At 44.0% G+C, this 27751-nt stretch overlaps 1 protein-coding gene across 2 annotated transcripts; it reads right to left on the bottom strand.

Annotated features, from left to right (window-relative positions):
- Nucleotides 1-681: 681 nt before the first annotated feature.
- LOC111972722 (mitotic deacetylase-associated SANT domain protein) lies at nucleotides 682-27751 on the bottom strand. Of its 2 annotated transcripts, none has more exons than XM_023999781.2 (13): nucleotides 27228-27751; nucleotides 24710-26529; nucleotides 12121-12345; nucleotides 11485-11833; nucleotides 10382-10451; nucleotides 9823-9968; nucleotides 7243-7346; nucleotides 6934-7009; nucleotides 6685-6773; nucleotides 6300-6443; nucleotides 6086-6178; nucleotides 5711-5889; nucleotides 682-2895 (listed from the first exon to the last, which is right to left on the bottom strand). In XM_023999781.2, exons 2-13 carry the CDS (start codon nucleotides 26213-26215, stop codon nucleotides 2634-2636), a joined length of 3243 nt encoding a protein of 1080 aa, XP_023855549.1. In that variant the 5' UTR covers nucleotides 26216-26529; nucleotides 27228-27751; the 3' UTR covers nucleotides 682-2633. The 2 variants fall into 2 exon arrangements, with proteins under 2 accessions (XP_023855549.1, XP_023855550.1); XM_023999782.3 differs by having other exon boundaries at nucleotides 12121-12342.

The raw sequence follows: 27751 nt of genomic DNA, 5'->3' as shown, positions 1-27751 counted from the left end.
GATCATTAAGAGTTGAAAATAGCAGGTCTGGGACAGGTGGCGGTTCCATAACCGCAGGCAGAACAGTTGAAACTGGAATAGCAGCAAGGCCAGGTGGACTGGGGACAGCAAGGTGTCATCATGCCCGGTMGTCCTGACGTATGGTCCTAGGGCTCAGGTCCTCTGTAATAGAAGGTTAATCAATGCTTTTCTCTCTTCTACAGTCATTGACAAATGTGTGTATTGGACTCATGTACACCAATAGAAAAATAGTTGCTGGGTACGGTTGAAATAACAGGCTAAACAACATTTCTGTAAATAAAAAAAGATATGGGATTTTGTTGTATAAACATTTCTGTTATGTGTCAGGTCAAGTCACTTGACATTTACTACGATTATGCTATTTATTGATTTGTCTTAGTAGTTGTATCATTTTGTGTAGTATATTGTGGTATTCATAATATAGCATATGTATTGAAACCCAAGGGAATGCTCTTGAATTGTAAATTGTAGGGATTATTGCCCCTCCCTGAAACAGGGAGTTACCTACCTGAATTTTCCAATAAGAAACTAGTTCATTGCAAACATTTTCTGTTGCAAAACATTTTTGCTATAGAGTGTACTAATTAATACACCCTGTTGTATGTGAGAAAATTATACAAAGCTTAGATAAGACCTCTTCAGGGAATGACAGAAACGTCGTTTCTGAATAGATTTTTAATCAACTTTTTCAATTCAACGGCAGTTGACATTATTGATATTTTAAAAGTTGGCAACATAATTTGCAATGCAGTATTTTCAATATATAAACTTTTTATAAAATATTTTTTTTACACAAGACACATTACTACGATAGTCCAGAGAGGGCATTATGAATTAAATGTTTTTTTCCCCCTCATTATGTCGAGATCACAACTTATTTATCTCATGATCACATAACAAAAGTTGTTTTGTCGAGATCAAGAGATATTCAAAAGTACCATGCGTCATCCATTGATTTGTTCAGATGCATGATAACCACTTCATCAAGGAGCCCTCTGGCTGCGTTGATCGCAATACTGGGCTTTTAAGCCCTGAACGATGCCTGACAGGCAGCAGTGTCTCCCAGGCTACGTGCCGCCCCTAAGACCACAACCAATCGCATGCAAGGGACAACGCAGCTAACTTGGCTAGTCTTGTGAGCTAGTTAGCTTGGTAGTCTGGGGCTGAAATTGAATCTGATCAGCCTGTCAGGAATGGAGCTCACCCACTCTGTAAATTTAAATATGAAAGCTAACATAGCTTGCTAGCTAGCTTGTTATCTAACACGACTACCTAGCTAGCTAGCACACTCACACGACTAGCCAAGTTTACTGCGTTGTTGCTTGCATGCATTGGTTGTGGTCTTGGGGGCGGCACACAGCCTGGGAGACAGAACTGCCTGTCAGGCATTGTTCTGGGCTTAAATGCCACACGAGGGCTTAGATGCCCCAAGAGCTCTTAGCTCAAGGTAAGGGACATTTAAGCTTGATAACGTTCTAACTTATAAACTGATAATAAGCTCCACACACAAATGAATGCATGATGTTAGCATGAAATGTACTATCCCTTACCATAGCAATTTAAAAAAACGTGCTGAATCCACTGTGGACTCTGCAGCCTCAGCCATACTGTCAAGCTATCATCAATAAGTCCACTCCTATTTATGGAGTTTATCTCGTGATCTCAACCAAACAACTTTTGTTATGTCATGATCATGGGAAAATTATCTTGTGATCTCGACAAAGCAACTTGTTATGTTGTGATCATGAGATAAATAAGTTGTGACGGACATAATGAGGGAATTATCTTTTCATTAATATGTCCTCTGGACTTTCGTACATTACATTTGAAAGGTCCCTTACTTTGTAGTATAAATGTGCAATTCAACCTTAGAGTTTGATGACAATTCTTAAAAAATRTATCCACGATATTTACCTTAAAAGCAAAGCAGAATTCATAAAAAGGTCATATCTACATTATCCCCAATTTTTGAAAACAGACCGATATTATAAAAGTGAAAAGTCTCTTTGATCATGATTTAGTAAGGCAAAACAGGTATCCACTGAGTATAGCTAGTTTGTCATAAACATCCACTGCAGTACAAACTATTAAMAACAACCAAAAGCCTAAATAGCACACACAATGAAACAGCCATATTGATATTCCAATACAGATATTCAATTAAATAAGGGATATAAAAAGAAGAGACATTGGCAAAAGCAATAGAATACAATGTATAAGTGCATTTACAAAAATATATTTCCTTGTGAAAAGTAAAGATGTGGAGTGCGAAAAGCGATTAACCGGAAGACTGACGTTGTGGCACTGGGATCTGAGACAAAGTGGATGTTCCAGGTATTCTTTTTTTGCAGTCACGTTGAGCATGTCAGAATATTGTTATATCATATGATTATGTGGTTCCTAGATGTTTAACAGTTCCCCAGGTGTTTCAAGGTCTGATAATCTACGACCTGAACGACCTGGAACGCCACCATACTCAATCTCATGGTTTTAGGTAAAGTTTCTTTAAACTGTGTTTTTATAGGAGTGGGATCTCTCTTTCCTTCCCTCTTTCTCTGCATCACGCCCAAGTCCCCCCCCCCCCCACTCTTTTGTCCCCTTCTCTCCCTCTTTCAGTGCCAATCCATGTCCTCTTCATCTTCTGCCTCTGAAGGCACATCCTCATCACTGACCTCATCCTGTTCTCCCGCTTCATTACAACAACCATTCACATTCTGCATAGCCTCTGCTGCCTCCTTGGCCCGTGCCTCGGCTGCTGCCGCCGCCAGGGTCGCCCGCTCCTCCTCCTCTTTGAGTTTGAGCGCGGCGTCCTTCTTCTCCCGCTCAGAGTGGCTCTTCATGTGGGCGCTGCGGCTCTTAACCTTGTAGAACACCCTGGAGGTCAAAGGTCAGATACATTAACAATATAACCCAGAGCGCTATATACACTATATACACAAAAGTATGTGGACACCTCCTTCAAATGAGTGGACTCGGCTATTTCAGCCACACCCGTTGCTGACAGGTGTATAGAATCGAGCACACAGCCATGGAACCTCCATAGACAAACATTGTCAGTAGAATGGCCTTACTGAAGAGCTCAGTGACTTTCAACGTGGCACCGTTCCAACAAGTCTGGTTGTCAAATTTCTGCACTGCTAGAGCTGCCCCGGTCAACTGTAAATGCTGTTAATGTGAGGTGGAAACRTCTAGTAGCAACAAAGGCTTAGCAGCAAAGTGGTAGGCCACATAAGCTCACAGAACAGGACCACCGAGTGCTTAAGTGCGTAAAAATCTATCGAGTTCCCAACTGCCTCTGGAAGCAAGGTTAGCACAAGAACTGTTCATCGGGAGCTTCATTAAATGGGTTTCCATGGCCGAGCAACCGCACACAAGCCTAAGATCACCATGCGCAATGCCAAGCGTCGGCTGGAGTGGTGTAAAGCTTGCCGCCATTGGACTGTGGAGCAGTGGAAATGTGTTTTCTGGAGCAATGAATCACGCTTCACCATCTGGCAGTCCAATGGACAAATCTTTGTTTGGCRGAAGCCAGGAGACTGCTACTTGCCCCAATGCATAGTGCCAACTGTAAAGTTTGGTGGAGGAGGAATAATAGCCTGGGGCTGTTTTTCATGGTTCGGGCTAGGCCTTTTAGTTCCAGTGAAGGGAAATCTTAATTACAGCATACAATGCTGTAGACGATTCTAGACGATTCTGTGCTTCCAACTTTGTGGCAAAAGTTTGGGAAGGCCCTTTCCTGTTTCAGCATGACAATCCCCCGGGGCACAGAGTGAGGTCCATACAGAAATGGTTTGTTGAGATCGGTGTGGAAGAACTTGAATGGCCTGAACAGAGCCCTGACCTCAACCCCATTGAACATCTTTGGGATGAATTGGAACACTGCGAGCCAAGCCTAATTGCCAAACATCAGTGCACGACCTCACTAATGCTCGTGGCTGAATGGAAACACGTCCCCGCAGCAATGTTCCAACATCTAGTGGAAAGACTTCCCAGATGAGTGGATGCTGTTATAGCAGCAAAGGGTGGACCAACTCCATATTAATACCCATGATTTTGTAATGAGATGTTCGACGAGCAGGTGCCCACATACTTTTGGTATTGTAGTGTATATAAAGAGAATTATATGGCTCGGATAGAACCTACAGTCACAGGTGGTGTACCAGGTCATCGCGCTGTGCATCTCAGAAGATTGCTATACCATATCAATATGGTTAGTGAGACGTAAAATTATTCTCCAGGTGTTGTAATAGGGATGGGCATTTGAAATGATTTCACTATTCAAATAATATCATGACATTTTGGATATCCAGAAAGTCGAAATACATGTTTAATTTCAAATGTTTTACTTCAATGGAGACTTGCTAACACGACTCGACAGAAAGGCAGTGAGCGCAGGTGCCGAGWGTGCTGCAGCACCCCCTTAAAAATGAAAATAAATAAATAAATAATATTAATAATTCGGAATATAAAACATAAATAATTGAAAAAAAATTATTAGTCCTTTATTTGCAGCTATTGACAAAAGTAGTGCACCTTGCCTTTACTAGTCCTGTATTAGCGCAGTGGTTCCTAAACTCGGTCCCGGGTCCCTCCCCTGGGTGCACGTTTTGGTTTTTGCCCTAGCACGACACAGCKGATTCAAATAATCAAAGCTTGATGATGAGTTGTTTATTTGAATCAGCTGTGTGGTTCTCAGGCAAAAAAATCAAATGTGCACCGACAGGTAGACTGTTGTTTCATATGAATGGAGTTGTTGAAGACAAGTATGGGGAGTGGAAGATATTTTTTTTGTTAGTGCTACAGACTGCTATATCGGTCCGCTAATACAGGGTTTTGTATTAGAGACAGTGCGCTGTACCCCCTGTATTAGCGGACCGATATAGCCGTTTGTAGCGCTATCAAAAAAAGATCTGCCACTCCCCTTACTTGTCTACAACAACTCCATTCATATGAAACAACAGCCTACCTGTTGGTTGATCATTGTAGCCTACTCCTTCTCATTTAGCCAACTTATTTCTGTAATTTTAATTACATTTGGCATGAATTAGAAATCACCCACTTCACTTGCTACACATGCCGCTTTGATTGACCGACGACAACAAGCTACACATGTGTAACGTGTGCAGGCTCCCAGAGTGTCTTTTATGGGGTTGAACTCATAAAAACTGTCATAAAAACAATTGTTTTATGACAATTTCGAATGTGATGTCTGTCCTTGTAGGCTATGTGGCAATGTCACATAGATAATTGTATTTCATTTGAGACAAAGCCTTTTCATTGTTAAAATGTGCCTATATTTTCTGGTCTCAGATGTATCCTCTCCCAAGTAATCAAATATTAACGTCTCTTTGGATAGTCAAATATTCCAATAACCGTGCATATCCCTATGTTGTAAAATCGGATTATCCGTGCAGCGCTACTGCAACAAATACCAATGGATTTTGTCTCCATTGTCGTCCCACCAGTCTGGGATGTTTCCAGTGAACACTGGTCTCTAAGAGAGATGCCTGGTTTATAATACTCTTGGTCAATCCATTTCTTTCACCCTGTTTTCTTTCACTATAAAAACTGTTAGGTGGAAACTGTTAATGGTGGTAGGATTGCATGGTGGAGTGTGTGTGTATCGGTTTGCAGATACAATACATATACAAATACTCTTACATAGACAGACACACACAAACACACTGACCTGCTACACTTCTTGCAGGGGAACACGCCCTCTGGGTCGCCCGGAGGTTTTGGGGGCGCTCTGCTCTTCTTCCCTGCAGACTCGGGACGAGGATTTCGGAGTGCAGAGGGAGGGGTTGGATGGTGAGGCCCCACCTTTTGTACAGTATCCTGGTCCTTGTGTCCTAGCACTGCTCCTGTCTTGTGGGCCAAACATTACATTTCATTGTGTTAGTCTGTCATACAAGTGTTGTATTGCACTGTTGGTGGATCATTGGTCAAAGAACATATAGACATAGGATATACCRGTATGGGATGGATATTAACATGATACAAAGTGGTTGAATAGTTTAACAAACACTTTTAAATGTAATTTCAAGTGAAAATGAGCACTTACATTGTCGTGAGCCTGTAGTGTCTGGTTAACCCTCAACTGGCTGCCATCTTTACCCCGTTCACATGACCCTTCCCACTTCCTGTTGTCTTCTCTCTGAGTTGGCATATAACACAATACATGTTCATCTTAATGAAAGTAATGTAAAAAATAAAAAAGTTTAAGTAATCATTAACTACTTGTTTTATTTTATTTGTTTTCATTAACTAAGCCCTACTTTGACATCCAATACTGCCTCTGTGTGTTTCGCCGCTGGTGACTCTGAAGGTCCGTAGGTAAGGGTTCCACTGCGACTGATCTTCACCCGTTTCTTATACGTGTAGTAGAACTCCACACACTGTGCCACTGTCTTAGTCCGCACCTGTATATGGAGCGACAAAACACACGCACGCAGACACACACACAGACAAAGGTATTCATTATACTCTTCCTCTCCCCTCATTCCCGTACACACATAGAAATATAGACACAGACACCGTTATTAAAAAGTTATTCACTTCTAATGGTACTCCCACTGTTTGCCCAGGTAGTGATAATATGCTGATTCATGCCATGTGGTGAAAGTGTCATGGCCGACATGGCCTGATTAGAATTGGGCGTACCAATTTCTGCACCATGAAGAAGTCCTTCCTGTAGGCAGAGATGCCTTTGTTGAAGTAGCGCTTCTCTGAGGGAGTCCAACTGTCTGATCCTGGGAGGGAAATTATTCACCATACTGTCAATGAGGTCACGCGGTGTGTGTGTGTGTGTGNTGTGAGTGAATGAATTCCATCACTCTCCTGCCCCTTCTCCCCTTTAACAAGCACACACTTTAGAAGGAAGCACATGAGGAAACAAGACAACGTCCCCACCTGAGTAGTGATAGTCTGCCAGGTGATGGCCTTTAGAGAAAATGGGCTCCTTGAGCAGCAGGAATGCCAGGGCCTCCTGGGGAGCACAACACAATTCATCACCAGGGTGTTTCCCAAATGGCACCCTATTCCCTATATAGCGCACTACATTTGACCAGGGGCCACAGAAATGTACTATCAAGTGAATAGGGTGCCATTTGCGACACAGCCCGGGATAAACTTGCCACAATGGATCATTCTGAAAGCGTAGGGGAGGCACCGTCATTGTAAACTTCTCGGTTATATCAATGGATGAGTCACTGTACTCACAAGGACATTGCCCCCGCACTCATGCAGACAGTGAAGGGCCAACTCTTGATTGGTGCCTCCGCCATACAGAGCGCATGAGCAGGCCAGGCTCATCAGGTCATCCACTAGGGGGGAGAGTSAGGCAGTTTTGAGAGAGGAAGGCAGGGAGGAAGAGGTGCAGGGAGAGAGAAAGTGAGTAGGGGTGGAGAAGATAGACAGATACAATTTTTTTTTACAGAAAGCAAAAAGGTTGTTCAAATGTGCATACTTTAAGTTTCATACAAAAAGCAAGCTCTATTACCGCTCACACTACAGAACCATACCAAGCTGAGCCGAGCTAAGCAGTGCTGGCCTGATTATGCATTCAACATAGTTTCTAGAACCATGCTGAAAAAATTGAAATAAAATAGCTGTAGTGCTAGCACAGTACGGTTCGGGTTGGCCCTATAGTGTGAAAACACATTTAGATGGCTATAACGTTTGAGGAAGGGACAGCAGTTTAGGCTTGGGCAGTATACCGTATACCGGAGTATTTGGAAATAGCGTCGGGATGGTTCTTCAATACCGTTGAAACTATTTATTCGGAAAGTATTTAGACCCCTTGACTTTTTCCACATTGTTACGTTACAGCCTTATTCTACAATGTATGAAACAAAAAAAATCCTCATCGATCTACACACAATATCCCATAAAGCAAAGCAAAAAACAGTWAAAAAAAAAACTGATATACCTTATTTACATAAGTATTCAGACACTTGCTATGAGACTCGAAATTGAGCTCAGGGTCATCCTGTTTCTATTGATCATCCTTGAAATGTTTCTACAACTTGGAGTCCACCTATGTTAAATTTAAATTGATTGGACATGATTTGGAAAGGCACACACCTGTCTATATAAAATCCCACAGTTGGCAGTGCATGTCAGAGCGAAAACCAAGCCATGAGGTCAAAGGAATAGTCCGTAGAGCTCCGAAACAGGATTGTGTCAACGCACAGATCTGCAAAAAATGTCTAAAACATTGAAGGTCCCCAAGAACACAGTAGCCTCCATCATTCTTAAAAATGGAAGAAGTTTTGAACCACCAAGAATCTTCCTAGAGCTGGCCGCCTGGCCAAACTGAGCAATCGGGGGAGAAGAGTTCCTCTGTGGAAATGGGAGAACCTTCCAGAAGGACAACCATCTCCGCAGCACTTCACCAATCAGGCCTTTATGGTAGAGTGGCCAGACAGAAGCCACTCCTCAGTAAAAGGCACATGACAGCCTGCTTGGAGTTTGCCAAAAGGCACCTGAAGGACTCAGACTATGAGAAACAAAATTCTGTGGTCTGATGAAACCAATATTGAAAGCTTTGGCCTGAATGCCAAGCATGCCAAGCACAAGACAAAGCAGGAGTGGCTTTGGCACAAGTCTCTGAATGTCTTTGAGTGGTCCAGCCAGAGCCCAGACTTGAACCCGATCGAACATCTCTGGAGAGACCTGAAAATAGCTGTGCAGAGACGATCCCCATCCAACCTGACAGAGCTTGATAGGATCTGCAGAGAAGAATGGGAGAAACTCCCCAAATACAGGTGTGCCAAGCTTGTAGCGTCATACCCAAGACTCAAGGCTTTAATCGCTGCCAAAGGTGCTTCAACAAAGTACTGAGTAAAGGGTCTGAATACTTACGTAAATGTGATATTTCAGTTTAATTTATTTTATACATTTGCAAAAAATTCTAAAAAACATTTTTTTGCTGTCATTATGGGGTATTGTGTGTGGATTGATGAGGGAAAAAACTATTTAATCAATTTTAGAATAAGGCTGTAACGTAACAAAATGTGGAAAAAGTCAAGGGATCTGAATACACTATCTGTATATTTGTAGCTACTTTAAGTAAATAGCTGCAGTCAACTACGTTAGGAGATAAAGCAGATCACGTTCTTCATTTCACCTGTCACATTATTTTTCATTATGAAGCTTACTGGTCGTCCCCAGTCACATGGTGTTTGTTTACAACCACAAAACATTGAGAGACCGGTGCCTTGTAAGTCGCTCACTGTTGTGCAGCGCGTACCAGGTGATCTAGTTATAGTATGGAATTCACAACTAAATGTTTGCCAGATATCTTATAACTATTAAGTTAACTGTCTAAAATGTGTTAAATGCTCTGCAGTTGTACATTTGGTATGCTAATTTAGTAGCTAGTTATCTAGCTAAGTGGTTAGTTTCTTGCAAAATCAAGCTTATTTTGGTAACAGCAGAGAATCCCCTCCTGGATCAAGAGCCTTGCTGTCTAATATGTATTTTGTGCGTGCAGCAAACTGTGAGTAGCATTTTTGAGTTACTTGTATAACTTTATGACCTGGGATGTCTGCCCTACAAATAGTTTGTCAGAGACTGTATAAAATGTTTGCAATGCACTCGTTAGCATTTAGCTAGCATTCACTATGGGTATTTACATGTACTTGTTAGCATTGCTAACCTTCGGATTACAGAGGCTCAGTAGGGTTTGAAAAAAGCGGCCCTTGTGTTCAGTGCTGGTATTACCAAATGTCCTGTGATGGCACAAGGTCGGTATGAAGGCATGCCAATCAGGATACCGCCCTAGCCTAGTATAGTTACCAGTCTCCTGCACTGCGTGGCGTAGCTGGGATTCCTTCATGGGGAGCCAGACCAGGTCAGCCTTGTGCTGGTCCCACTGGGTCAGCGAGCAGTCTCGCTGCAGCTCTGGCACCTCTGCCTGATACTGCAGACCAATGTTAATACGCCTGGAGGGAGGGGGGAGAGGGAGAAAAAGGGAGAGGTTGGGAGAGGGTGGAGGGAGGGGGGGCGGAAAGAGAGAGAGAGACAAAGGGGGGAGGGAGAGAGTGGAGGGGGGAGCGAGAGAGAAATATTAGGAAATCAGCAGCCATTGTGGCCATACCAGTCTGAAGTTCTGCTGTAGGCTCTCTCCATGAGGACCATGCTGTGTGGATAGATATTGTAGATAAGTGTCCCCTGAAGGCACAAATCAAGGGCTGGTGCCACCAACTGAAAAAGTGAACATTTTATAGTCTCGAGCCATGGATGGGCCATAAAACATTATAAGAGGGTCATACATGCTTAGGACAAGTCTTTCAATGCATTATAATGCATTATACCTGCAGGCTTTGAGTAAAGTGTCACAGAGGTTTGTACTCACGGGTCAAAGCTGACAGGTGTGGCGTCGGTGATCAAAGGGAGGACTGGGGGTGTGATGTCTGTAGAGCTGGCTGTAGAACACACAAGGAAGGCAGGGCCTTTAGGGCACTACTATCTGGACCAAAACAGAGAGGCAGACATGGGTCTATTTCACCCCTGGAGGACTGTGGGTCTGCCACCCAAATGGCACTTTTTGCCAGGGTCCATAGGACTGGTCAAAAGTAKTGCACTATACTGGGAATAGGGTATTATTTGTGACAGCCTAAACTTTATTAAGGGAGATTTCTCTATTGAAAGTGCTTTGTTAGTCTAGGACTTGGGTTAACTACTCTGTGTCCAGGAAACCAGCCCTAAGAGTAGTGGACTATTGACAGAAAAATACATTGTGTCAAGGACGCATGCAGTGCACAGGAAAAGAAAGGGACAAATACAAAAATGCAAGAACGACAGAAGTATGGGTCATCTAGAGAAGAAACACTAACAAAAATGACAGGGCTGGCTGCAAAGTCTAGACAGACGTACAAAAAAATAAGGTGGAGAGTAAAAAGGAAGAGAAAGCAGTGGTGGAAAAAGTAACAAACTTGAGTAAAAGTAAAAATACCTTAAAAGAAAACGACTAAAGTTCAAGTGAAAGTCACTCAGTAATATACTACTTGAGTAAAAGGCTAAAAGTATTTGGTTTTAATATATACTTAAGTCGATTTTCTTGTTTTTTAAATTTACGGATAGCCAGGGTCACACTTCAACAAATGAAACGTGTGTTTAGTGAGTCCGCCAGATCAGAGGCAGTAGGGATGACCAGGGATGTTCTCTTGATAAGTGCATGAATTGGACAATTTTTCTRTCCTGCTAAGCATTCAAAATGGAACGAGTACTTTTGGGTGTCAGGGAAAAAGTATGGAGTAAAAAATACAATATTTTCTTTAGAAATGTAATGAAGTCAAAGTACAAATACCCCAAAAAACTACTTAAGTACTTTACACCACAGAGAGAGACAGGAGTGCAAGACTAGGCAGACAAGTGATTGAGTGAAAAGCAGCGAGAGAGAGAGAGAGAGAGACAGGAATACAGAGACACTCCTCGAGGCTCCATGATAACACTTACTGGAATGCAGCAGGCTGCGCGAGTTTGACTTGGGTGTAATGGGCGGTGGTTGCAGGGTTTGGTTGCTGGTGGTTATGGAGGACAGGAAGGTGGAGAAGTAGAGCCCTGAGCCCCCGCGCACCGGTGACAGGATGGGAGGTGGGGTGTAGGGCGGCATTGTGAAGGGGTGGTCAGGCAAGCGGATGGGTGAGCGTAGGTGGCTCTGGTAGGGAGTGATGGCGGAGTAGACCGAGGGAACGATGAACGTGGTCGGTTTGGGCGGAGGGATGAAGAGCGGCTCGGGACGAGGACGCTGTTTGTGCTTGGCCAATTTCCCATCATTGTCCTGCCCCGCGTTGCTCTCCTCGTCCTGTTTTGGTGAGACGATTGTGAGGATGGCATTTGTTTTCTTTCAAATAATTTAGCTGCAATTCATTGAGCTTGTCTGGCTGGTGCAATGTAAACAAGGGAATAGTCCCAAAAGTGCAACCCCAGCCATCTTGTACTTCAGGCAGGTAAAATCAAACACTCAACTCAAACGGAAGAATATGGACTGAAACAATGAGAACTTGTCCTATAAGAAACACTGAAACGGTGCAAACGTTTTTACTACGATGTGCCCTAATTAACACCACCCAGGTCTGCAACAGGACCTACCTGGCTGAAGCTTTCCGACAAGGAGTTCCTCAGGGAACGGCGCCGGGCCACAATGACAGAGGGCTTGTGTTTGGGCTGGGGCAGGAGCAGGGGGTGCTGACTCGGGAGGCGCCCGTAAAGCCAGGTGCCCGGAGGGGCTGTCTGACCCTGACGCACTGGCACCGACACGGGTATAACCAAGGGCACCATGCCAGCCTGTCTGCCTGTAGGACCCTCCTGCAGCTGCTGGGGAAAGAGAGAGGGGGGGAAACAGAAGAAAATAACATATGAGGTGAGGGAGATAAAAATGGGAGTGCATTAGTAAACYTAACATTCTACATGGAGCAATTGTTTATGTCAGACCGTAAGTATGCATGTCTCACACACACACACAATTTATGAACATTGCTTAGAGGCAGTCTTCAGTGTTGCAAGATCCGGTACCACAGACTTGAGAATACACTGCACATGTGGTATGAACAAACAGTTACTTATAGGTAGCACATGGTTACTGTCAGCTTACAAAACTKACTGAAAATTCATTAGAAAACCCATTCAGGCCAGGACAGAAAATAAAATGTGAAATCAAATTCAAATGACTCCAGTAAATGTGTCAACCTCAATTCTGCACTTTTTTCCCATTCAACTCCACTCCACATGGCCAACTCAGCAGTCTTCTGGCTGGGCTTGTGATTTAGAAATAGAAACAAGTATTGTGAATATTAGTAGTAGGACTGTTTTATTAAGGCAACTGGTTGGGCAGAGAGTGTGGAGGAGTGCGAGTTTGCAGGTCTGGCTGTGGCTCCAGGCTGCATCCGTGGCCCCTCCCTGGCTCAGCTGAATGACTGGGTAGGGATAGCCCTGAGGAATGTGGAGGTGTGTAGACATGCAGCTGCTTCAACAGTCTGCACCCAGCCTCTCTTTCGCTATCTCTGTAGGCCACACACACACACACACACACACACACACACGGCTCCCTGTGGGCTGAAGTGCAGGAAGGTTTAAAACAGAATGACAACAACCAGAGCAATGTGTTTTATCACTTGGTGAGTGGATTTGTCAGCATGTTTTGCCTTTAAAAAACAAGAGTTGAAAAAAAATGCAGCTGCTTCAGTGGGTGTGCCCTAGGGAAACGTAAACATCAAATTCCGGACAGCAAGGCTAGGGATCGCTCTCTTTTCTCACAGCAGTATAATCAGTGTCGAATTGTGACTATAGGACCTTGGCCTTCAGAGGGACCAAAAATCCTCCAATGTGGTGTATCAAACAAACAAAAAATAACAGAAAACATAGCATCACTTAATGCGCCCGACATATCTTCTGTAGTCAAACCATGTTAGTTCTAGTGAAGGAAGAGCAATGCTTTTTGATGACATTATGAATGAATGAAACAGGCCTGGCTGCGCTTCGGGCTGCCACACACACACACAACACACACACACACACACACACACACACACACACACAACCACACACACACACACACACCACACACACACCACACACACACACACACACACACACACAACACACCACACACACAACACACAAAGAGTCAGAACCGGCATGGACACATGTGACACCACAGCATAAATAATGCGATCAGTGAAACAAAAAACACACTGTTACACAACCTATGACGCCTTAACACCACTATCACCAATAGTGACAACAACAATGTCACATCAAAGGTGACAGGCTCATGGTGCTGAAAGGACAAGCGCCTGTAAATACTTGTGCACTCCGTGGCACTGAAGGAGAGACCGTTTGGGGCACACACAGCATCAAATAACGTTAAAGAATAAGGCAGACCATTCACTCCAGTAGGCCCCAAGAAATCACACGAATATAAAAGAACGGTTTTCATTTTCAATTGAATTAACAAACCAGCTATTACTTCCCATTGTAAAGCTAAGGTAACTGAGCTAAACGACTACCGCACTCACTTCCCCGTCATCATGAAGTGCTTTGAGAGACTAGTCAAGGACCATATCACCTCCACCCTCCACCTCCCACCCTACCTGACACCCTAGACCACATATGTCAGAGTCAGAGGCCCGCGGCGCCACATCCGGCCCGCGAGAAGGTTTTTTACGGCCCCTGGGATGATCTTGATTTATTATTAGAACCGGCCCGCAGACCGCAGCAAGCCGGCAGCCCGCAGATCTTTTTACACGCACCAATACTACATTTCCCACAATGCAACGGTGACGCACCGAGCAGTAGGCTGCTTCATTTCAATATTTATTTGGCACAGCAGTCGTCAGCATCACAGTAAAATTAACTTTCAGATACCCACAAAAAATGGCAAAAGCGGAAGGTGGACACTGAGACCGGGGTTTCAAACAGGTGGGAGTCGGAGTATATGTTCACGGAGGTAGCTGGAAAAACCTGTGTGTCTTCTGTGTGGAGAAAGTGTGGCGGTACTGAAAAGAGTATAAATCTGAAGACGACATTATGAAACGAAACACGCGGACAAAAAAGAATATGGACATGGAACAAAGGCTACAAAAGGCAGAGGAATTAAAACGAGGCCTCAAATCTCGACAGGCTCTGCTTCAAAAAAGCCAAATCACAAGGCCAGGCTGCTGTCAAGGCCAGTTTTAATTTTGGCAGAAGAGATCGCTAAATCAGCCCGGCCATTTACGGAGGGGGATTTCATCAAAAACTGCCATGATTAAGTTTGTGACGAAGTTTTGGCCCAGAAAAAAGGCAACTCTTTTTAAATGTGAGTCTGAGCAGAAACACCATTGCCCGAGAGAGTAGACCAGTTGTCCATCAATCTAAAAGAGCAGCTTGTGAAAAAGGGAAAAGATTTCATTGCATATTCCTTGGCTGTGGATGAGAGCACCGACATTTCTGACATTGCCAGTTGTCAATTTTCATCCGCGGAGTGGACTCCAGCCTAAGCGTGACAGAGGAGTTTTTGGCTTTACGTCCTATTGCATGGCACAACTACGGGGCATGATTTGTATGAAGAGGTGTCAAGATGTGTAATGAGATGGAGCTGCTTGGGAAAAACTCGTGGGTTTGACAACCGACGGAGCACCTGCGATGTGTTGACACAGGAGCGGACTGGTGGCGAAGATACGGGAAAAGATGCAAGAAGGAAAACGCGACAGGTGAGCTGACAGCTTATCATTGTATCATACACCAGGAAGCGTTGTGCGGTAAAGCCTTGAAAATGGAGCATGTAATGAGCATCATCAACGCCGCACAGTTAACTTTTATCAGAGCCAAAGGTTTTTGAATCACCGCCAGTTCAAGGCATTTCTGACGGAGTTAGAAACGGAGCATGGTGATTTGGCCTTATCACACAGAGGTGCGATGGCTAAGCCAGGGAAAGGTGCTTCAAAGATGTTTCGAGCTTCGTGAGGAGATTTGTCTGTTCTTGGACAGCAAAGGGAAAGACACAACACAACTCCGAGACGAAATGTTTCTGTGTGAAATGGCTTTTCTGTGTGACATTACGAGTCATCTGAATGCAATGAACTTGCAGCTGCAGGGTCGGGATCATGTCATCTCTGATATGTACAGTACAGTGAAGGCATTTAAAACCAAAACTGACTCTTGTGGGAGACGCAGATGCGGAAAGAAAATTTGAGCCCTTTCCCAGCTGCCAGACCATGAAAGAGAAGCTCTCTACCAGTTGCGTTCCCGAGCGCACAGGTTGGCTGACTAAAAATAGGTATGCTTGCCGCTGACCTTTCGACGCCGATTGCTGACTTTGAAGCACAAAAAAGCAGGTTGGAACTGCTCGTAACCCATTTGCTGTTGACTGGAAAGCTCACCACCAAACTCAAATGGACGTTGATTGACCTCCAATGCAATGAGCATCTGAGGGCAAAATATCGCGCAGTGGGTGCTGCGGAGTTCGCCGCGTTTCCTCCCCGACACAAATGCCCCAGCTGGCGCATCCAGGCGTGCTCAAACTTGTCTATGTTTGGCAGCACATACCTGTGTGAACAACTGTTCTTTGATGAACCTGAACAAAACATCACACAGAAGTCGACTTACTGCTGAACACCTCCACTCAATTCTGAGGATTTCCTCAGCTCAGAGCCTTACCCCGAACATTGATGAACTGTGGAAAAGATGGGACATCCACCAAGTATCACCCTCAACCTCAAACAAGTGAACATTACTGTGCAATCACATTATTTAGAGTTTTTAACTCAGTTCAAGTTTAAAAGTTAAAGTTTAATATTTGTTTTCACTGCATGTTACTTCTCCTTAAACAAAGTGTTGTTTTTGATTATAGAATTTTTGCACTTTATTTTTATTGTATTTCAAATCCAATATATTTTAAAAATATTTCAGTTGAGTGGATGATAGAAAATTGCTATTATTGTTTTTTTTCTTGAAGTAAATTTAGCCCACTTTTGCTAAAATAGAAAATATAGGCTACTGAATTGGTGCCTTGAATACCGGTTTCTCTTTCATTTAATGTTCATGTTATGGGTTTTTATATAAGGGAAATTTGTCTTTTGTGTCTGTTGAAAATTAAAAAGATTACTGAACAGAGCCATAAGAAAATATTGCTTTATTTATCTGATTCATATTGGAATATATTTGTTAGTTTTCAGTAGGTTCAATTAGGTTCACTAGACTATATGCGTCATTTAAAAATGTTTCAATGAACATTCGAACAGTCCGGCCCTCGGCTTGTAGCTAAATTTTTTATTTGGCCCTCCGTCCATTTGACTTGACACCCCTGCCTAGACCCACTCCAATTTGCTTACCGCCCCAATAGGTCCACAGACGATGCAATCGCAACCACACTGCACACTGCCTAACCCATCTGGACAAGAGGAATACCTATGTGAGAATGCTGTTCATACGTACAGCTCAGCATTTAACACTATAGTACCCTCCAAACTCGTCATCAAGCTCGAGACCCTGGTCTCGACCCGCCCTGTGCAACTGGGTACTGGACTTCCTGACGGGCCGCCCCCAGGTGGTGAGGGTAGGTAACAACATCTCCACCCCGCTGATCCTCAACACTGGGCCACACAAGGGTGCGTTCTGAGCCCTCTCCTGCTCCCTGTTCACCCACGACTGCGTGGCCATGCACGCCTCCAACTCAATCATCAAGTTTGCGGACGATATACGTGGTAGGCTTGATTACCACAACGACGAGACGGCCTACAGGGGGAGGTGAGGGCCCTCGGAGTGTGGTGTCAGGAAAATAACCTCACACTCAACGTCAACAAAACAAAGGAGATGATTGTGGACTTCAAGAAACAGCAGAGGGAGCACCCCCCTATCCACATCGACGGGACAGTAGTGGAGAGGGTAGTAAGTTTTAAGTTCCTCGGCGTACACATCACGGACAAACTGAATTGGTCCACCCACACAGACAGCGTTGTGAAGAAGGCGCAGCAGCGCCTCTTAAACCTCAGGAGGCTGAAGAAATTCGGCTTGTCACCAAAAGCACTCAACACTTCTACAGATGCACAATCGAGAGCATCCTGTCGGGCTGTATCACCGCCTGGTACGGCAACTGCTCCGACCACAACCGTAAGGCTCTCCAGAGGGTAGTGAGGTCTGCATAACGCATCAACGGGAGCAACTACCTGCCTCCAGGACACCTACACCACCCGATGTCACAGGAAGGCCATAAGATCATCAAGGACAACAACCACCCGAGCCACTGCCAGTTCACCCCACTATCATCCAAAGGCGAGGTCAGTACAGGTGCATCAAAGCAGGGACCGAGAGACTGAAAAACAGCTTCTATCTCAAGGCCATCAGACTGTTTAAATCACCACCCACTAACATCAAGTGGCTGCTGCCAACATACTGACTCAACTCCAGCTCACTTTAATAATGGAAATTTATGGAAATTGATCAAAAATGTATCACTAGCCACTTTAAACAATGCCACTTAATATAATGTATATGTATATACTGTACTCTATATCATCTACTGCATCTTGCCATCTTTATGTAATTCATGTATCACTAGCCACTTTAAACTATGCACTTTTAGGTTTACATACCCTACATTATTCATCTCATATGTATATACTGTACTCGATACCATCTACTGCATCTTGCCTATGCCTTTCTGTACCATCACTCATTCATATATCTTTATGTACATATTCTTTATCCCTTTACACTTGTGTGTATAAGGTAGTAGTTGTGGAATTGTTAGGTTAGATTACTCGTTGGTTATTACTGCATTGTCGGAACTAGAAGCACAAGCATTTCGCTACACTCGCATTAACATCTGCTAACCATGTGTATGTGACAAATAAAATKTGAAATATATTTTTTCACGTTCATCACAATAACCGGTGATAGTTTAAATGCAACAATGTTTCACAGTCGTTATTTTCAAAGAGATAGTTAACAGCGAGCGAGCTGCAACAAAAAAGTGCCACTCACCAGAAGGTGATGAAATAAAATGAGATTTTATTTGTCACATGCTCCGAATACAACAGCTGGACCTTAGAGTGAAACGCTTGTAAATGCTTAGCCATGATMATTTGTAAACAACATTTGAAAGTTAATCTCGAAAAGGGTGATGCAAACAAATGAGCAAAAACATCCACCTTGAAGTTGATAACAGCTTCTGCAGCCGCTGTCGCCGGTCACACTACTATAACACAAGCTAGCTAACGTTATTGCGTTACCATAGGAAAACTGCTTCCCAACTGATATTTTCTCTTGCGCTCTCAGTAGTGACGAGAAGGCCTAGACAGGTCACTTCCCCCCCCCCCAACGGTCCCACCCATTGCAAGTCGAAATGTGATTGGTTCATTCCTCTGCCACTCCAAAACTGTGCTCCAATAGTTGAATAGCACAGGGAAGAACAACTGCACCCTCACATTGAGGATTTCAAGTTGAAGGCTGACTGTGGTACCGCAGGCATTGTTTGCAGAAAACAGGATCCTCCATTATAGTGAATGGGGAAATGGCAATCTTCGTGGTCAATATTCATGGTTATACACTGAACAAAAATATAAATGCAACATGCAACAATTTCAAAGATTTTACTGAGTTACAGTTCATAGAAGGATATCAGTCAATTGAAATAAATAAATTAGGCCCTAATCTATGGATTTCACATGATTGGGGAGGGGCGCAGAGCCATGCGTGGGCCTGGGAGGCCATAGACCCACCCACTTTGGAGCCAGGCCCACCCATTCCTGCAGTCAACATGCCAATTACACACCCACTGTGTGGCATTGTGTTGTGTGACAAAACTGCACATTTCCCCGAGTGCTCCTGAGTGGCACAGCGGTCTAAGGCACTGCATCTCAGTGCTAGAGTTGTCACTACAGACCCTGGTCAATTCCAGGCTGTATCACAACCGGCCGGGATTGGGAGTCCCAGAAGGCAGGGCACAATTTGCCCAGCGTCGTTAGGGTTTGGCCGGGGTAGGCCGTCATTGTAAATAAGAAATTGTTCTTAACGGACTTGCCTAGTTTAAAAAAATGTTTTTATTGTCCCTAGCACAAGGTGCACCTGTGTAATGATCATGCTGTTTAATCAGCTTCTTGATATGCCACACCTGTCAGACGGGATGGATTATCTTGGCAAATGAGAAATGCTCACTAACTGGGATGTAAACAAATGTGTGCACCAAATTTGAAAGAAATAAGCTGTTTGTGCGTATGGAACATTTCTGGGATCTTTTATTTCAGCTCATGAAACATGGGACCAACACTTTACATGTTGTGTTTATTTTTGTTCAGTATATATTTTAAAAAAAGAACACAATCATGGTACCAATAATTGCTTCTATTTCACCAGATGTACATCCTTGGACCAATTACTTTAAAACAGGGTTCCCCAACTGGTGGCCCACAGGTGGTTTTATTTGCCCCCCCAAGTTTTCTGAGCAAATAAATAAATACAAATCTATATAATTATGTAACAGGTGGGTCTAATCCTGATTGGTTAAAACCACATTCCAGACAGTGACTATTCCACTAGCTACCACCAGGTAAATCTGACGTTAAAATGCCTATTTACTCTGTTACAGCTGAATGTGCAATATACAGTCTCATCAGCCCAGCCAGGCAATTTATAAACATGATCTCCACTATAAAAAAACATCTAGAAAGTATCTCACATTTCTTTTAGAATAACATTTAGTTTTCAACAGAGGAGATTTGTATAAAATTTGCTGTCTGTATCTCTAACAATTGCAACATTTTGAAAATTGAAACATTCGATCGCCAGCTGTCTCATAGTAATGAACGTGTCGGGATGAGACAGACAGGCAGGCAGCTTTTCTCAGCCGAAATCATGAATCAACATAGTTCTTTGTATATTTCCATAAAAATGATCAATCGAAAACAGGTAAAACTAAACGAAGTGCAGCTAGTTTGCCATCTTTCCAGCTTCGGTTTGAAGTGATTGTGTTAGCGGTGTGGTTGGCTAGCTCCTCTGAACAACAGTGTCCTGACGAGAGAGCACATATTCTATTCCAGGCGAAATCGCGCAAAATTAGCTCATTGTTATGGATGTATCCAAATAACTGTCACTAGAAAACAGCTTAAACAAATGTGCAGCTACTTTACTGTTATTCTGGCTGCACTGTTTGACGTGACTGTAAGTTAAACATAGTTTCATAGCTAGCAAGCAAGGGATAAGAACGTTGCCAGCCAGTACGGAAATGGAACATTTAGAACGAACGACTGTGTCGCGTCCATAGTTACAGAACAAAAAGACTGAACGATTGGGTCACATTTCTGGCAACCGAACCGAAAGAACGAACAACCGGCCGGCTTGGGTAGCAACCCTAGATTTGTGTTGGGACAATATCTTGTGGAAAGATTAAATAGTATGAATAAATTCATCAAAATAAAGTTAATGAAAATATGTCAAATCATATTTGAATATGTCGGTAACCCGTTGTGTAAAATTGATACTGCCCTAGAAGCCGGTGTTTGGAGGATATTGGTACGGTTTGTCAGCCCTCGACTTGGTCTCGGGCCTACATGATTTCATATGTGTTATTTCATAGTTTTGATGTCTTCACTATTTTTCTACAATATAGTAAAAATAAAGAAACTCTTGAATGAGTCCAAACTTTTGACTGGTACAGTATATTTAAGTGATAATGCCACAGAAGCCGTGTTTGTAGGATATAATGGAACGGGTGCACCCGTTCCATTATATCCTACAAACTATGAAATAACACATATGAAATCATGTAGTAACCAAAAACAAGTGTTAAACAAATCAAAATATATTTTATATTCTTCAAAGTAGCCACCCTTTGCCTTGATGACAGCTTTGCACACTCTTGGCATTCTCTCAACCAGCTTCATGAGGAATGCTTTTCCAACCGTCTTGAAGGAGGTCACACATATGCGGAGCACTTGTTGGCTGCTTTTTCTTCAACTCATCCCAAACCATCTCAATTGGGTTGAGGTCGGGTGATTGTGGAGGCCAGGTCATCTGATGCAGCAATCCATCACTCTCCTCGGTCAAGTAACCCTTATACAGCCTGGAGGTGTGTTTCGGGCCATTGTCCTGTTGAAAAACAAATGATTGTCCCACTAAGCGCAAACCAGATGGGATGGCATATGGATGCAGAATGCTGTGGTAGCCATGCTGGTTAAGTGTGACTTGAATTCTAAATAAGTCACCGACAGTGTCACCAGCAAAGCACCCCCACACCATCACACCTCCTCCTCCATGCTTCATGGTGGGAACCACATGCGTAGATCATCTTTTCACCTACTCTTGCGTCTCACAAAGACACGGCAGTTGGAACCAAACATCTCAAATTTGGACTCATCAGACCAAAGGACAGATTTCCACCAGTCTAATGTCCATTGTTCGTGTTTCTTGGCCCAAGCAAGTCTCTTCTTCTTATTGGTGTTCTTTCGTAGTTGTTTCTTTGCAGCAATTCGACCATGAAGGACTGATTCACGCAGTCTCCTCTGAACAGTTGAKGTTGAGATGCGTCTGTTACTTGACCTCTGTGCAGCATTTATTTGGGCTGCAATCTAAGGTGCAGATAATTCTAATGAACTTATCCTCTGCAGCAGAGGTAACTCTGGGTCTTCCTTTCCTGTGGCGGTCCTCATGAGACGCAGTTTCATCATAGCGCTTGATGGTTTTTGCAACTACACTTGAAGAAACTTTCAAAGTTCTTGAAATTATGCAGATTAACTGACCTTCATGTCTTAAAGTAATGATGGACTGTCGTTTTTCTTTGTTTATTTGAGCTGTTCTTGCCATATGGACTTGGTATTTTACCAAATAGGGCTATCTTCTGTATACCACCCCTAACTGATTGGCTCAAACGCATTAAGAAGGAAAAAAATCCCCCAAATTAACAAGGCACACCTGTTAATTGAAATGCATTCCAGGTGACTACCTCATGAAGCTGGTTGAGCGAATGCCAAGAGTGTGCAAAGCTGTCATCAAGGCAAAGGGTGGCTATTTGAATCTCAATTATATTTTGATTTGTTTAACACTTTTCTGGTTACTACATGATTCATTTCATAGTGTAGATATTTTCACTATTATTCTACAATGTAGAAAATGGTAAATATAAAGAAAAACCCTTGAATGACTAGGTGTTCCAACACTGTGATCGGTATTGTGAGTATAATATATAAACACAATTTTTGGGGTGCAATTTTTATTGTGGGTCATAGGGGCAAAGTAGCCTAGTGGTTAGAGCGTTGGGCCAGTAACCGAAAGTTTGCTAGATCAAATCCCCGAGCTGACAATGTAAAAACTTGTCGTTCTGCCCCTGAACAAGGCACTGTTCCTAGGCCGTCAKTGTAAATAAGAATTTATTCTTAACTGACTTGCCTAGCTAAATAAAGGTAATACAATTATAATTTTTTTTAAAGACAAAAAAACACCAGGAAATCAGCTCCAAGTTATTTTAATTTAGAAAGAAATCCCACACATAAATGTGATTATATACAAATGTAAGCAAGGTTTGAAATGATTATGTTTTAGTCAAACATATCAGTTCGGGCTTCTTGCGGTCAGATTGCAGTCTACAAATTGTTTGCAATTATGTTCCTGCCCCCCGACCATACACTGCTTTAAAAATCACACAGACGTAGTTAAAATGAGAATTTAGTTGCTAATGGCAGTATGCAGTATCTCAGTCGGCCTTCCGATTGAGACACCCAATGAGGGAGCAGCACTCTGCTAGCCTACAAAGCCACTTCCTAGAGCAGGGATTCCCAAACTTTTTCACTCAGGCCCCCTCATCCAGCATTCGGGAACATAATGCACCCCCCCCTATTTCTATGGGCACAAGCACTGTTATTGACACAAACTGTTCACATCTCTCTTGTTGGTGGAGAGAACATTTAGCAGGTTTAAAGCTTATTTCCTGAAATTCTACACATTTTGCCATGGGGTGCAGAGAAAATGCTGCAGTTAAGAAAATGTTCTTGCAATTCTATACATTTTGCCATGTTTATTATTCATGTGCTGTTTGAGTGACTCGAACTTAAGTACAAAATACTGTATATGGGAAGAAAAAAAACATTCGCTGACATGGGCTAATTTTTCATAAACAGCTCATTAAGGTATGCAATGACTGACATGACAAGAGCTTCTGAAGGCTTAGCCAATTGGCTGGCTGAGCTAGAATGTTTCTACCCAGAGACCACCAAAGAAACTCTTGATTGGATTTTTTTTTCTCTTCAGTTTATACCCTTTTCTTTCCAACACAAACTGAAGAGATGAAATCAGAAGATCGTTAAAATTATTGTAAACATTAAATAGAAACCAAATCCTTAGGCCTTCAAGGCCCTCGGTTCCCCACTGAGTATAATGTGGATAGTACAGGGATGTCACAGGAGGTTGGTGGCACCTTAATTGAGGATGATGCGCTCGTGGTAATGGCTGGAGCGGAATCCTATCAAATGCCATTCCATTTGCTCCATTCCAGCCATTATTATGAGCCGTCCTCCCCTCAGAAGACTCCTGTGTGGGATGTAGGCTTTCCTATGAAAGCAGAGGATTCACCAGAAATTCTCAGGAAAAGCCACTTTTCAGGCTGCACAAGTATCCTGTGTATGAGGAGGATGTACAGTAGATGGAGAGAGAGAGTGTGTGTGTGTGTGTGTGTGTGTGTTTGCGCTAGGCCCTATAGCTGGATTGCCAGTTATAAACAAACCAAACAGCTTGCCAACTGTCAAAGTCAAGGTGACAGACCTCCTACATAGAAACCATCCTATTGAAAGAGGAACAGTGCATTGTAGTGGTCACAGTGGCAGCCAAGTACAGGAATAACACAATCAGTTCTCCCGTCATCCGGGAATTAATCTAACTTCGAATTGTCAGGTCCCCTTGTTTTTCCCTTCAGGAAATACATCAGGAAAATAGTAACTAAATCAATATCGATTTCCCTGACCCATTGTGCAGGCCTTTATGTAAACAGCAATCATTTTTAACAATGTCATTGTACTTTTGGGTTTATTGGACAGGAGAGAGAATGCTACAGCATTGGGTCAGATTCAAATCCATGCTCGCAGCGCTACACAGTACATGTGATTCATAAGCAGTGGCTTAGACCGCTGGACAACCCCAGGCCACTATGTGAATGAAAAGAACTTGGAACAGGTTTTAGGCCTGGTTGAACTAAATAAAAACAGTCTAAACAAACCTTGGATGTCTTGGCAACCTTGGCAGCGGGCATCGACTCCATCTCGGAAGCCTTCTGGGCCAGAGTCTCTAGATTGATCTCTTTCGACGCCCTCCGACGGGTACTCTGGATGACCCCCCCGGTGGGACCCTGGCCCTCCCCCATCCTCCCTTCCTCTCCTCCGGCCACCACGCCATTCTGGGGTACCTCCCTGGAGGTCTGATTCCAGGAGGTTAGTGAGGGAGGGCCACCCAGGGGGGACAGCCCGTCTCTGGAGAGGCGGCGGGAGCGGCGGGGGGCAGCCAAAGGTGCGTCGGAGGAGGAGGAGGAGGGTGACATGGGGTTAGGTGAGACCATTGGATTGCAGGGTGGGCTTGACAGATCAGTGGATGGGGTCTCTACTTCCGGTGTCTGTCCCTGTCCATGAGTTTCCACAGACGGAGGCTTGTACTTCTGAGAGGGTGGGGAGCTAGCGCTAGACGGACAGTTGTCAGGGGGCTGGTGGTAGCTAAGGAAGTGTTGGTTTGGCTGCTGCTTTTGCTGAGACTGTGGCTGCAGTATTTCTTGCGGCGGTAAACTGTGTGGTTGCTGCTGTTGCTGCAACTGGTGAATTTGTTGCCGTTGCTCCTGTTGTAGTTGCTGCTTGTGAAACTGCTGTTGCATTTGCTGCTGCAGTTGGAGCTGATGCTGTTGCATTTGGTGCTGGTGCTGTTGCTGCAACTGGTGCTGTTGTTGATGCATTTGGTGCTGCTGTTGCATCTGAAGCTGCATCAGTTGGTGTTGTTGCTGGGCTTTAGACTGCTCGTTGTAGTTCAGGTTGGGCATGGCTTTGGTTCCCCCTTGGAACACCTGGTAGTACCCAGATGGAAGGTGTTGCTTGGTGGGTCCAAACGCCAGCTGGAAGGGCTGCAACAAGGACCCTTGTGGCATGGAGGGGTGAGAGGGGGGAGCATGGGGGTTCTGAGCCTGGAGGGCTACACCCTTATGGCCCTGCTGGAGGGCCTGGAGTTGGGCTTGGCGAATGGCGGCCGCCGCACCATGCTGCTCCCACTCTAAGCCCCTATCCTGGGCCATAGATCCTGGAGCCTGCTTCTCTGCTGGCACCATCTGCAAAGCAGCTCCTCCATCGTGGCTCCCCTTGGGGAAAGCCACCTGGCCCCTAACGTTGTTCAAGCCGCCCATATACGGGCCAAAGTTCTGCCCCCATGGATTGGTTGGCTTGGGCCCGGGAGCTTCCTGAGACCAGCCAGGGGCCTGGACGGGGTCCTGGTGCATCCATTTGACAGGGGCAGTCTGCTGGTAGTGAGCCCGACTTTGGGGCCCCTTCTCTGGGTTGAAAACCCCAGAGCCGTGGCCTCCAGGCTCAACGACCCCGTGAGCAGACTCCAGAGCCGGGGGGCCCATACCCCCATAGAAGACATCAGAAGCCACGACGTGCTGCACTGAGGGCTCCTTCATGGCAGCTACAGCCCGATGTTTGCCCCCACTCTTATCAGGGATCACTTTCTGCTGGGGAGGAAGACTCATACTAATAATCTAGCTAAAAAACAACAGCGGAAAAAAAAATCTGGGTTCTTTATATTTCCCCAGTCAATTAAGTGTAAAACAGGGACAAGACCAAGTGTGCCTGTCTACACTGCCTCAGTCTGGGACTGTTGTGGCCTGCTTTGTTTAATAGAGAGAATAGAAGGATTCGGGAGGAAACATAAGTCCTACAGGAAAGGGTAGAGGGTGGAGACCACACAACCCTCCTCCCCCAAGTCAGATCTGAAGAAGTTTGTTGCCGTTTGCGGTCACGGTGGCCCTAGATCCCCTTGTGGCCCTCATTCATGTGCAGGACCCTGAAAGAGAGAGGATGAGAAAATTGACTGTTAATAAAGTATGTTTTCAACAAGCTTTTGTGCAGACCAGGCCTGTTTGCTTAGCTCAGAGGAAGTTACTAGGCTACAGGGTATTCATAATGAAAGCAAAATAAGTTTGTTAGCATGCACTGTACAAGTATCGTGCAAGCAAATCGTTATCACTTCAGTACATCCAAATCACATGTAATGACATGTCAGACACAAAGGTATCCGTGTCGGCCCATTGTCTACAGAACATAGACGTTCATTTCGACTGTGATAAAAGCAGGCAGCAACAGAGCGAGGCGTGGACAGTACACATAATTGCCATTTAACACAGCGAGAAATACAGGAAACGAGGGGAAACAAGCAGAGCCGCTTTCTATCCTCCTCGTGGAACCCCCAAATTTCAGGCAACCTTTTGTGTTACATTGAAGTATTATGTTGCAACACTGTTACCGTAGCAGATTAGATACAATAACAATCTGTGCGGGGGTGTGTGTCAACAATACATGTTGACAGGCTCTCCAAATCACATCGTGGCTCCTTGAGTTAAAAAAAAAAAAACTACGAAACCTACAAAACACACATTGCATACTGCCATGGGATTCTGTTTACAATATAAAGTTCTCCATGTTTTGCGCTCATGTTGATCGACAACAGAAACGTGATATGCCACGAATTCAATMGACACTTACCGTTTCAATATCGTTTTATGTATTTGACAGCAAGTTCTGTGGAGCCAATTTGCTCTGGTCCAAAGTCGACTGCATGGCGGGATCGTGCGCAGCAGATGACATACTTCGACTACTTCTCTTCAGACCAAAAAGTAAACTTGCGTCGAAACCATGCAAACACTGGACTTGGTATCGCAATGTTTATCGTTTAATCCGAAATCAGGCTATAGTGTCTAGGATGTTACGCACCGTAACAGTGAATTAATTATACACTTTCAGGAAAACATGTCCAAAAACTTACTCCCCGCATCGAGTGTGTATACGTACATAAACTGATAACGTGGTATGCTCAAAATGTGAAGTACACTGTATTTTGTTGCGTTTTTTCACAAATCTATCTGTCATATACATTGGTTCCTATTATATTCCTAGATACAATCATCCTGAACAGTGTTTATAAATCTGTGAAGCTGCGCAAAATCGTTGAAGTTCTGACGCTCGTGAACACTCCACTTCACCCTTCAACTGACGTTCTGTTATCCAAT

Source organism: Salvelinus sp. IW2-2015, linkage group LG14 (genome assembly GCF_002910315.2).
Source record: "Salvelinus sp. IW2-2015 linkage group LG14, ASM291031v2, whole genome shotgun sequence".
Lineage (NCBI taxonomy): Eukaryota > Metazoa > Chordata > Actinopteri > Salmoniformes > Salmonidae > Salvelinus > Salvelinus sp. IW2-2015.
Note: the sequence above shows the minus strand (reverse complement) of the source record. Positions and strands in the feature narration are given on the sequence as shown.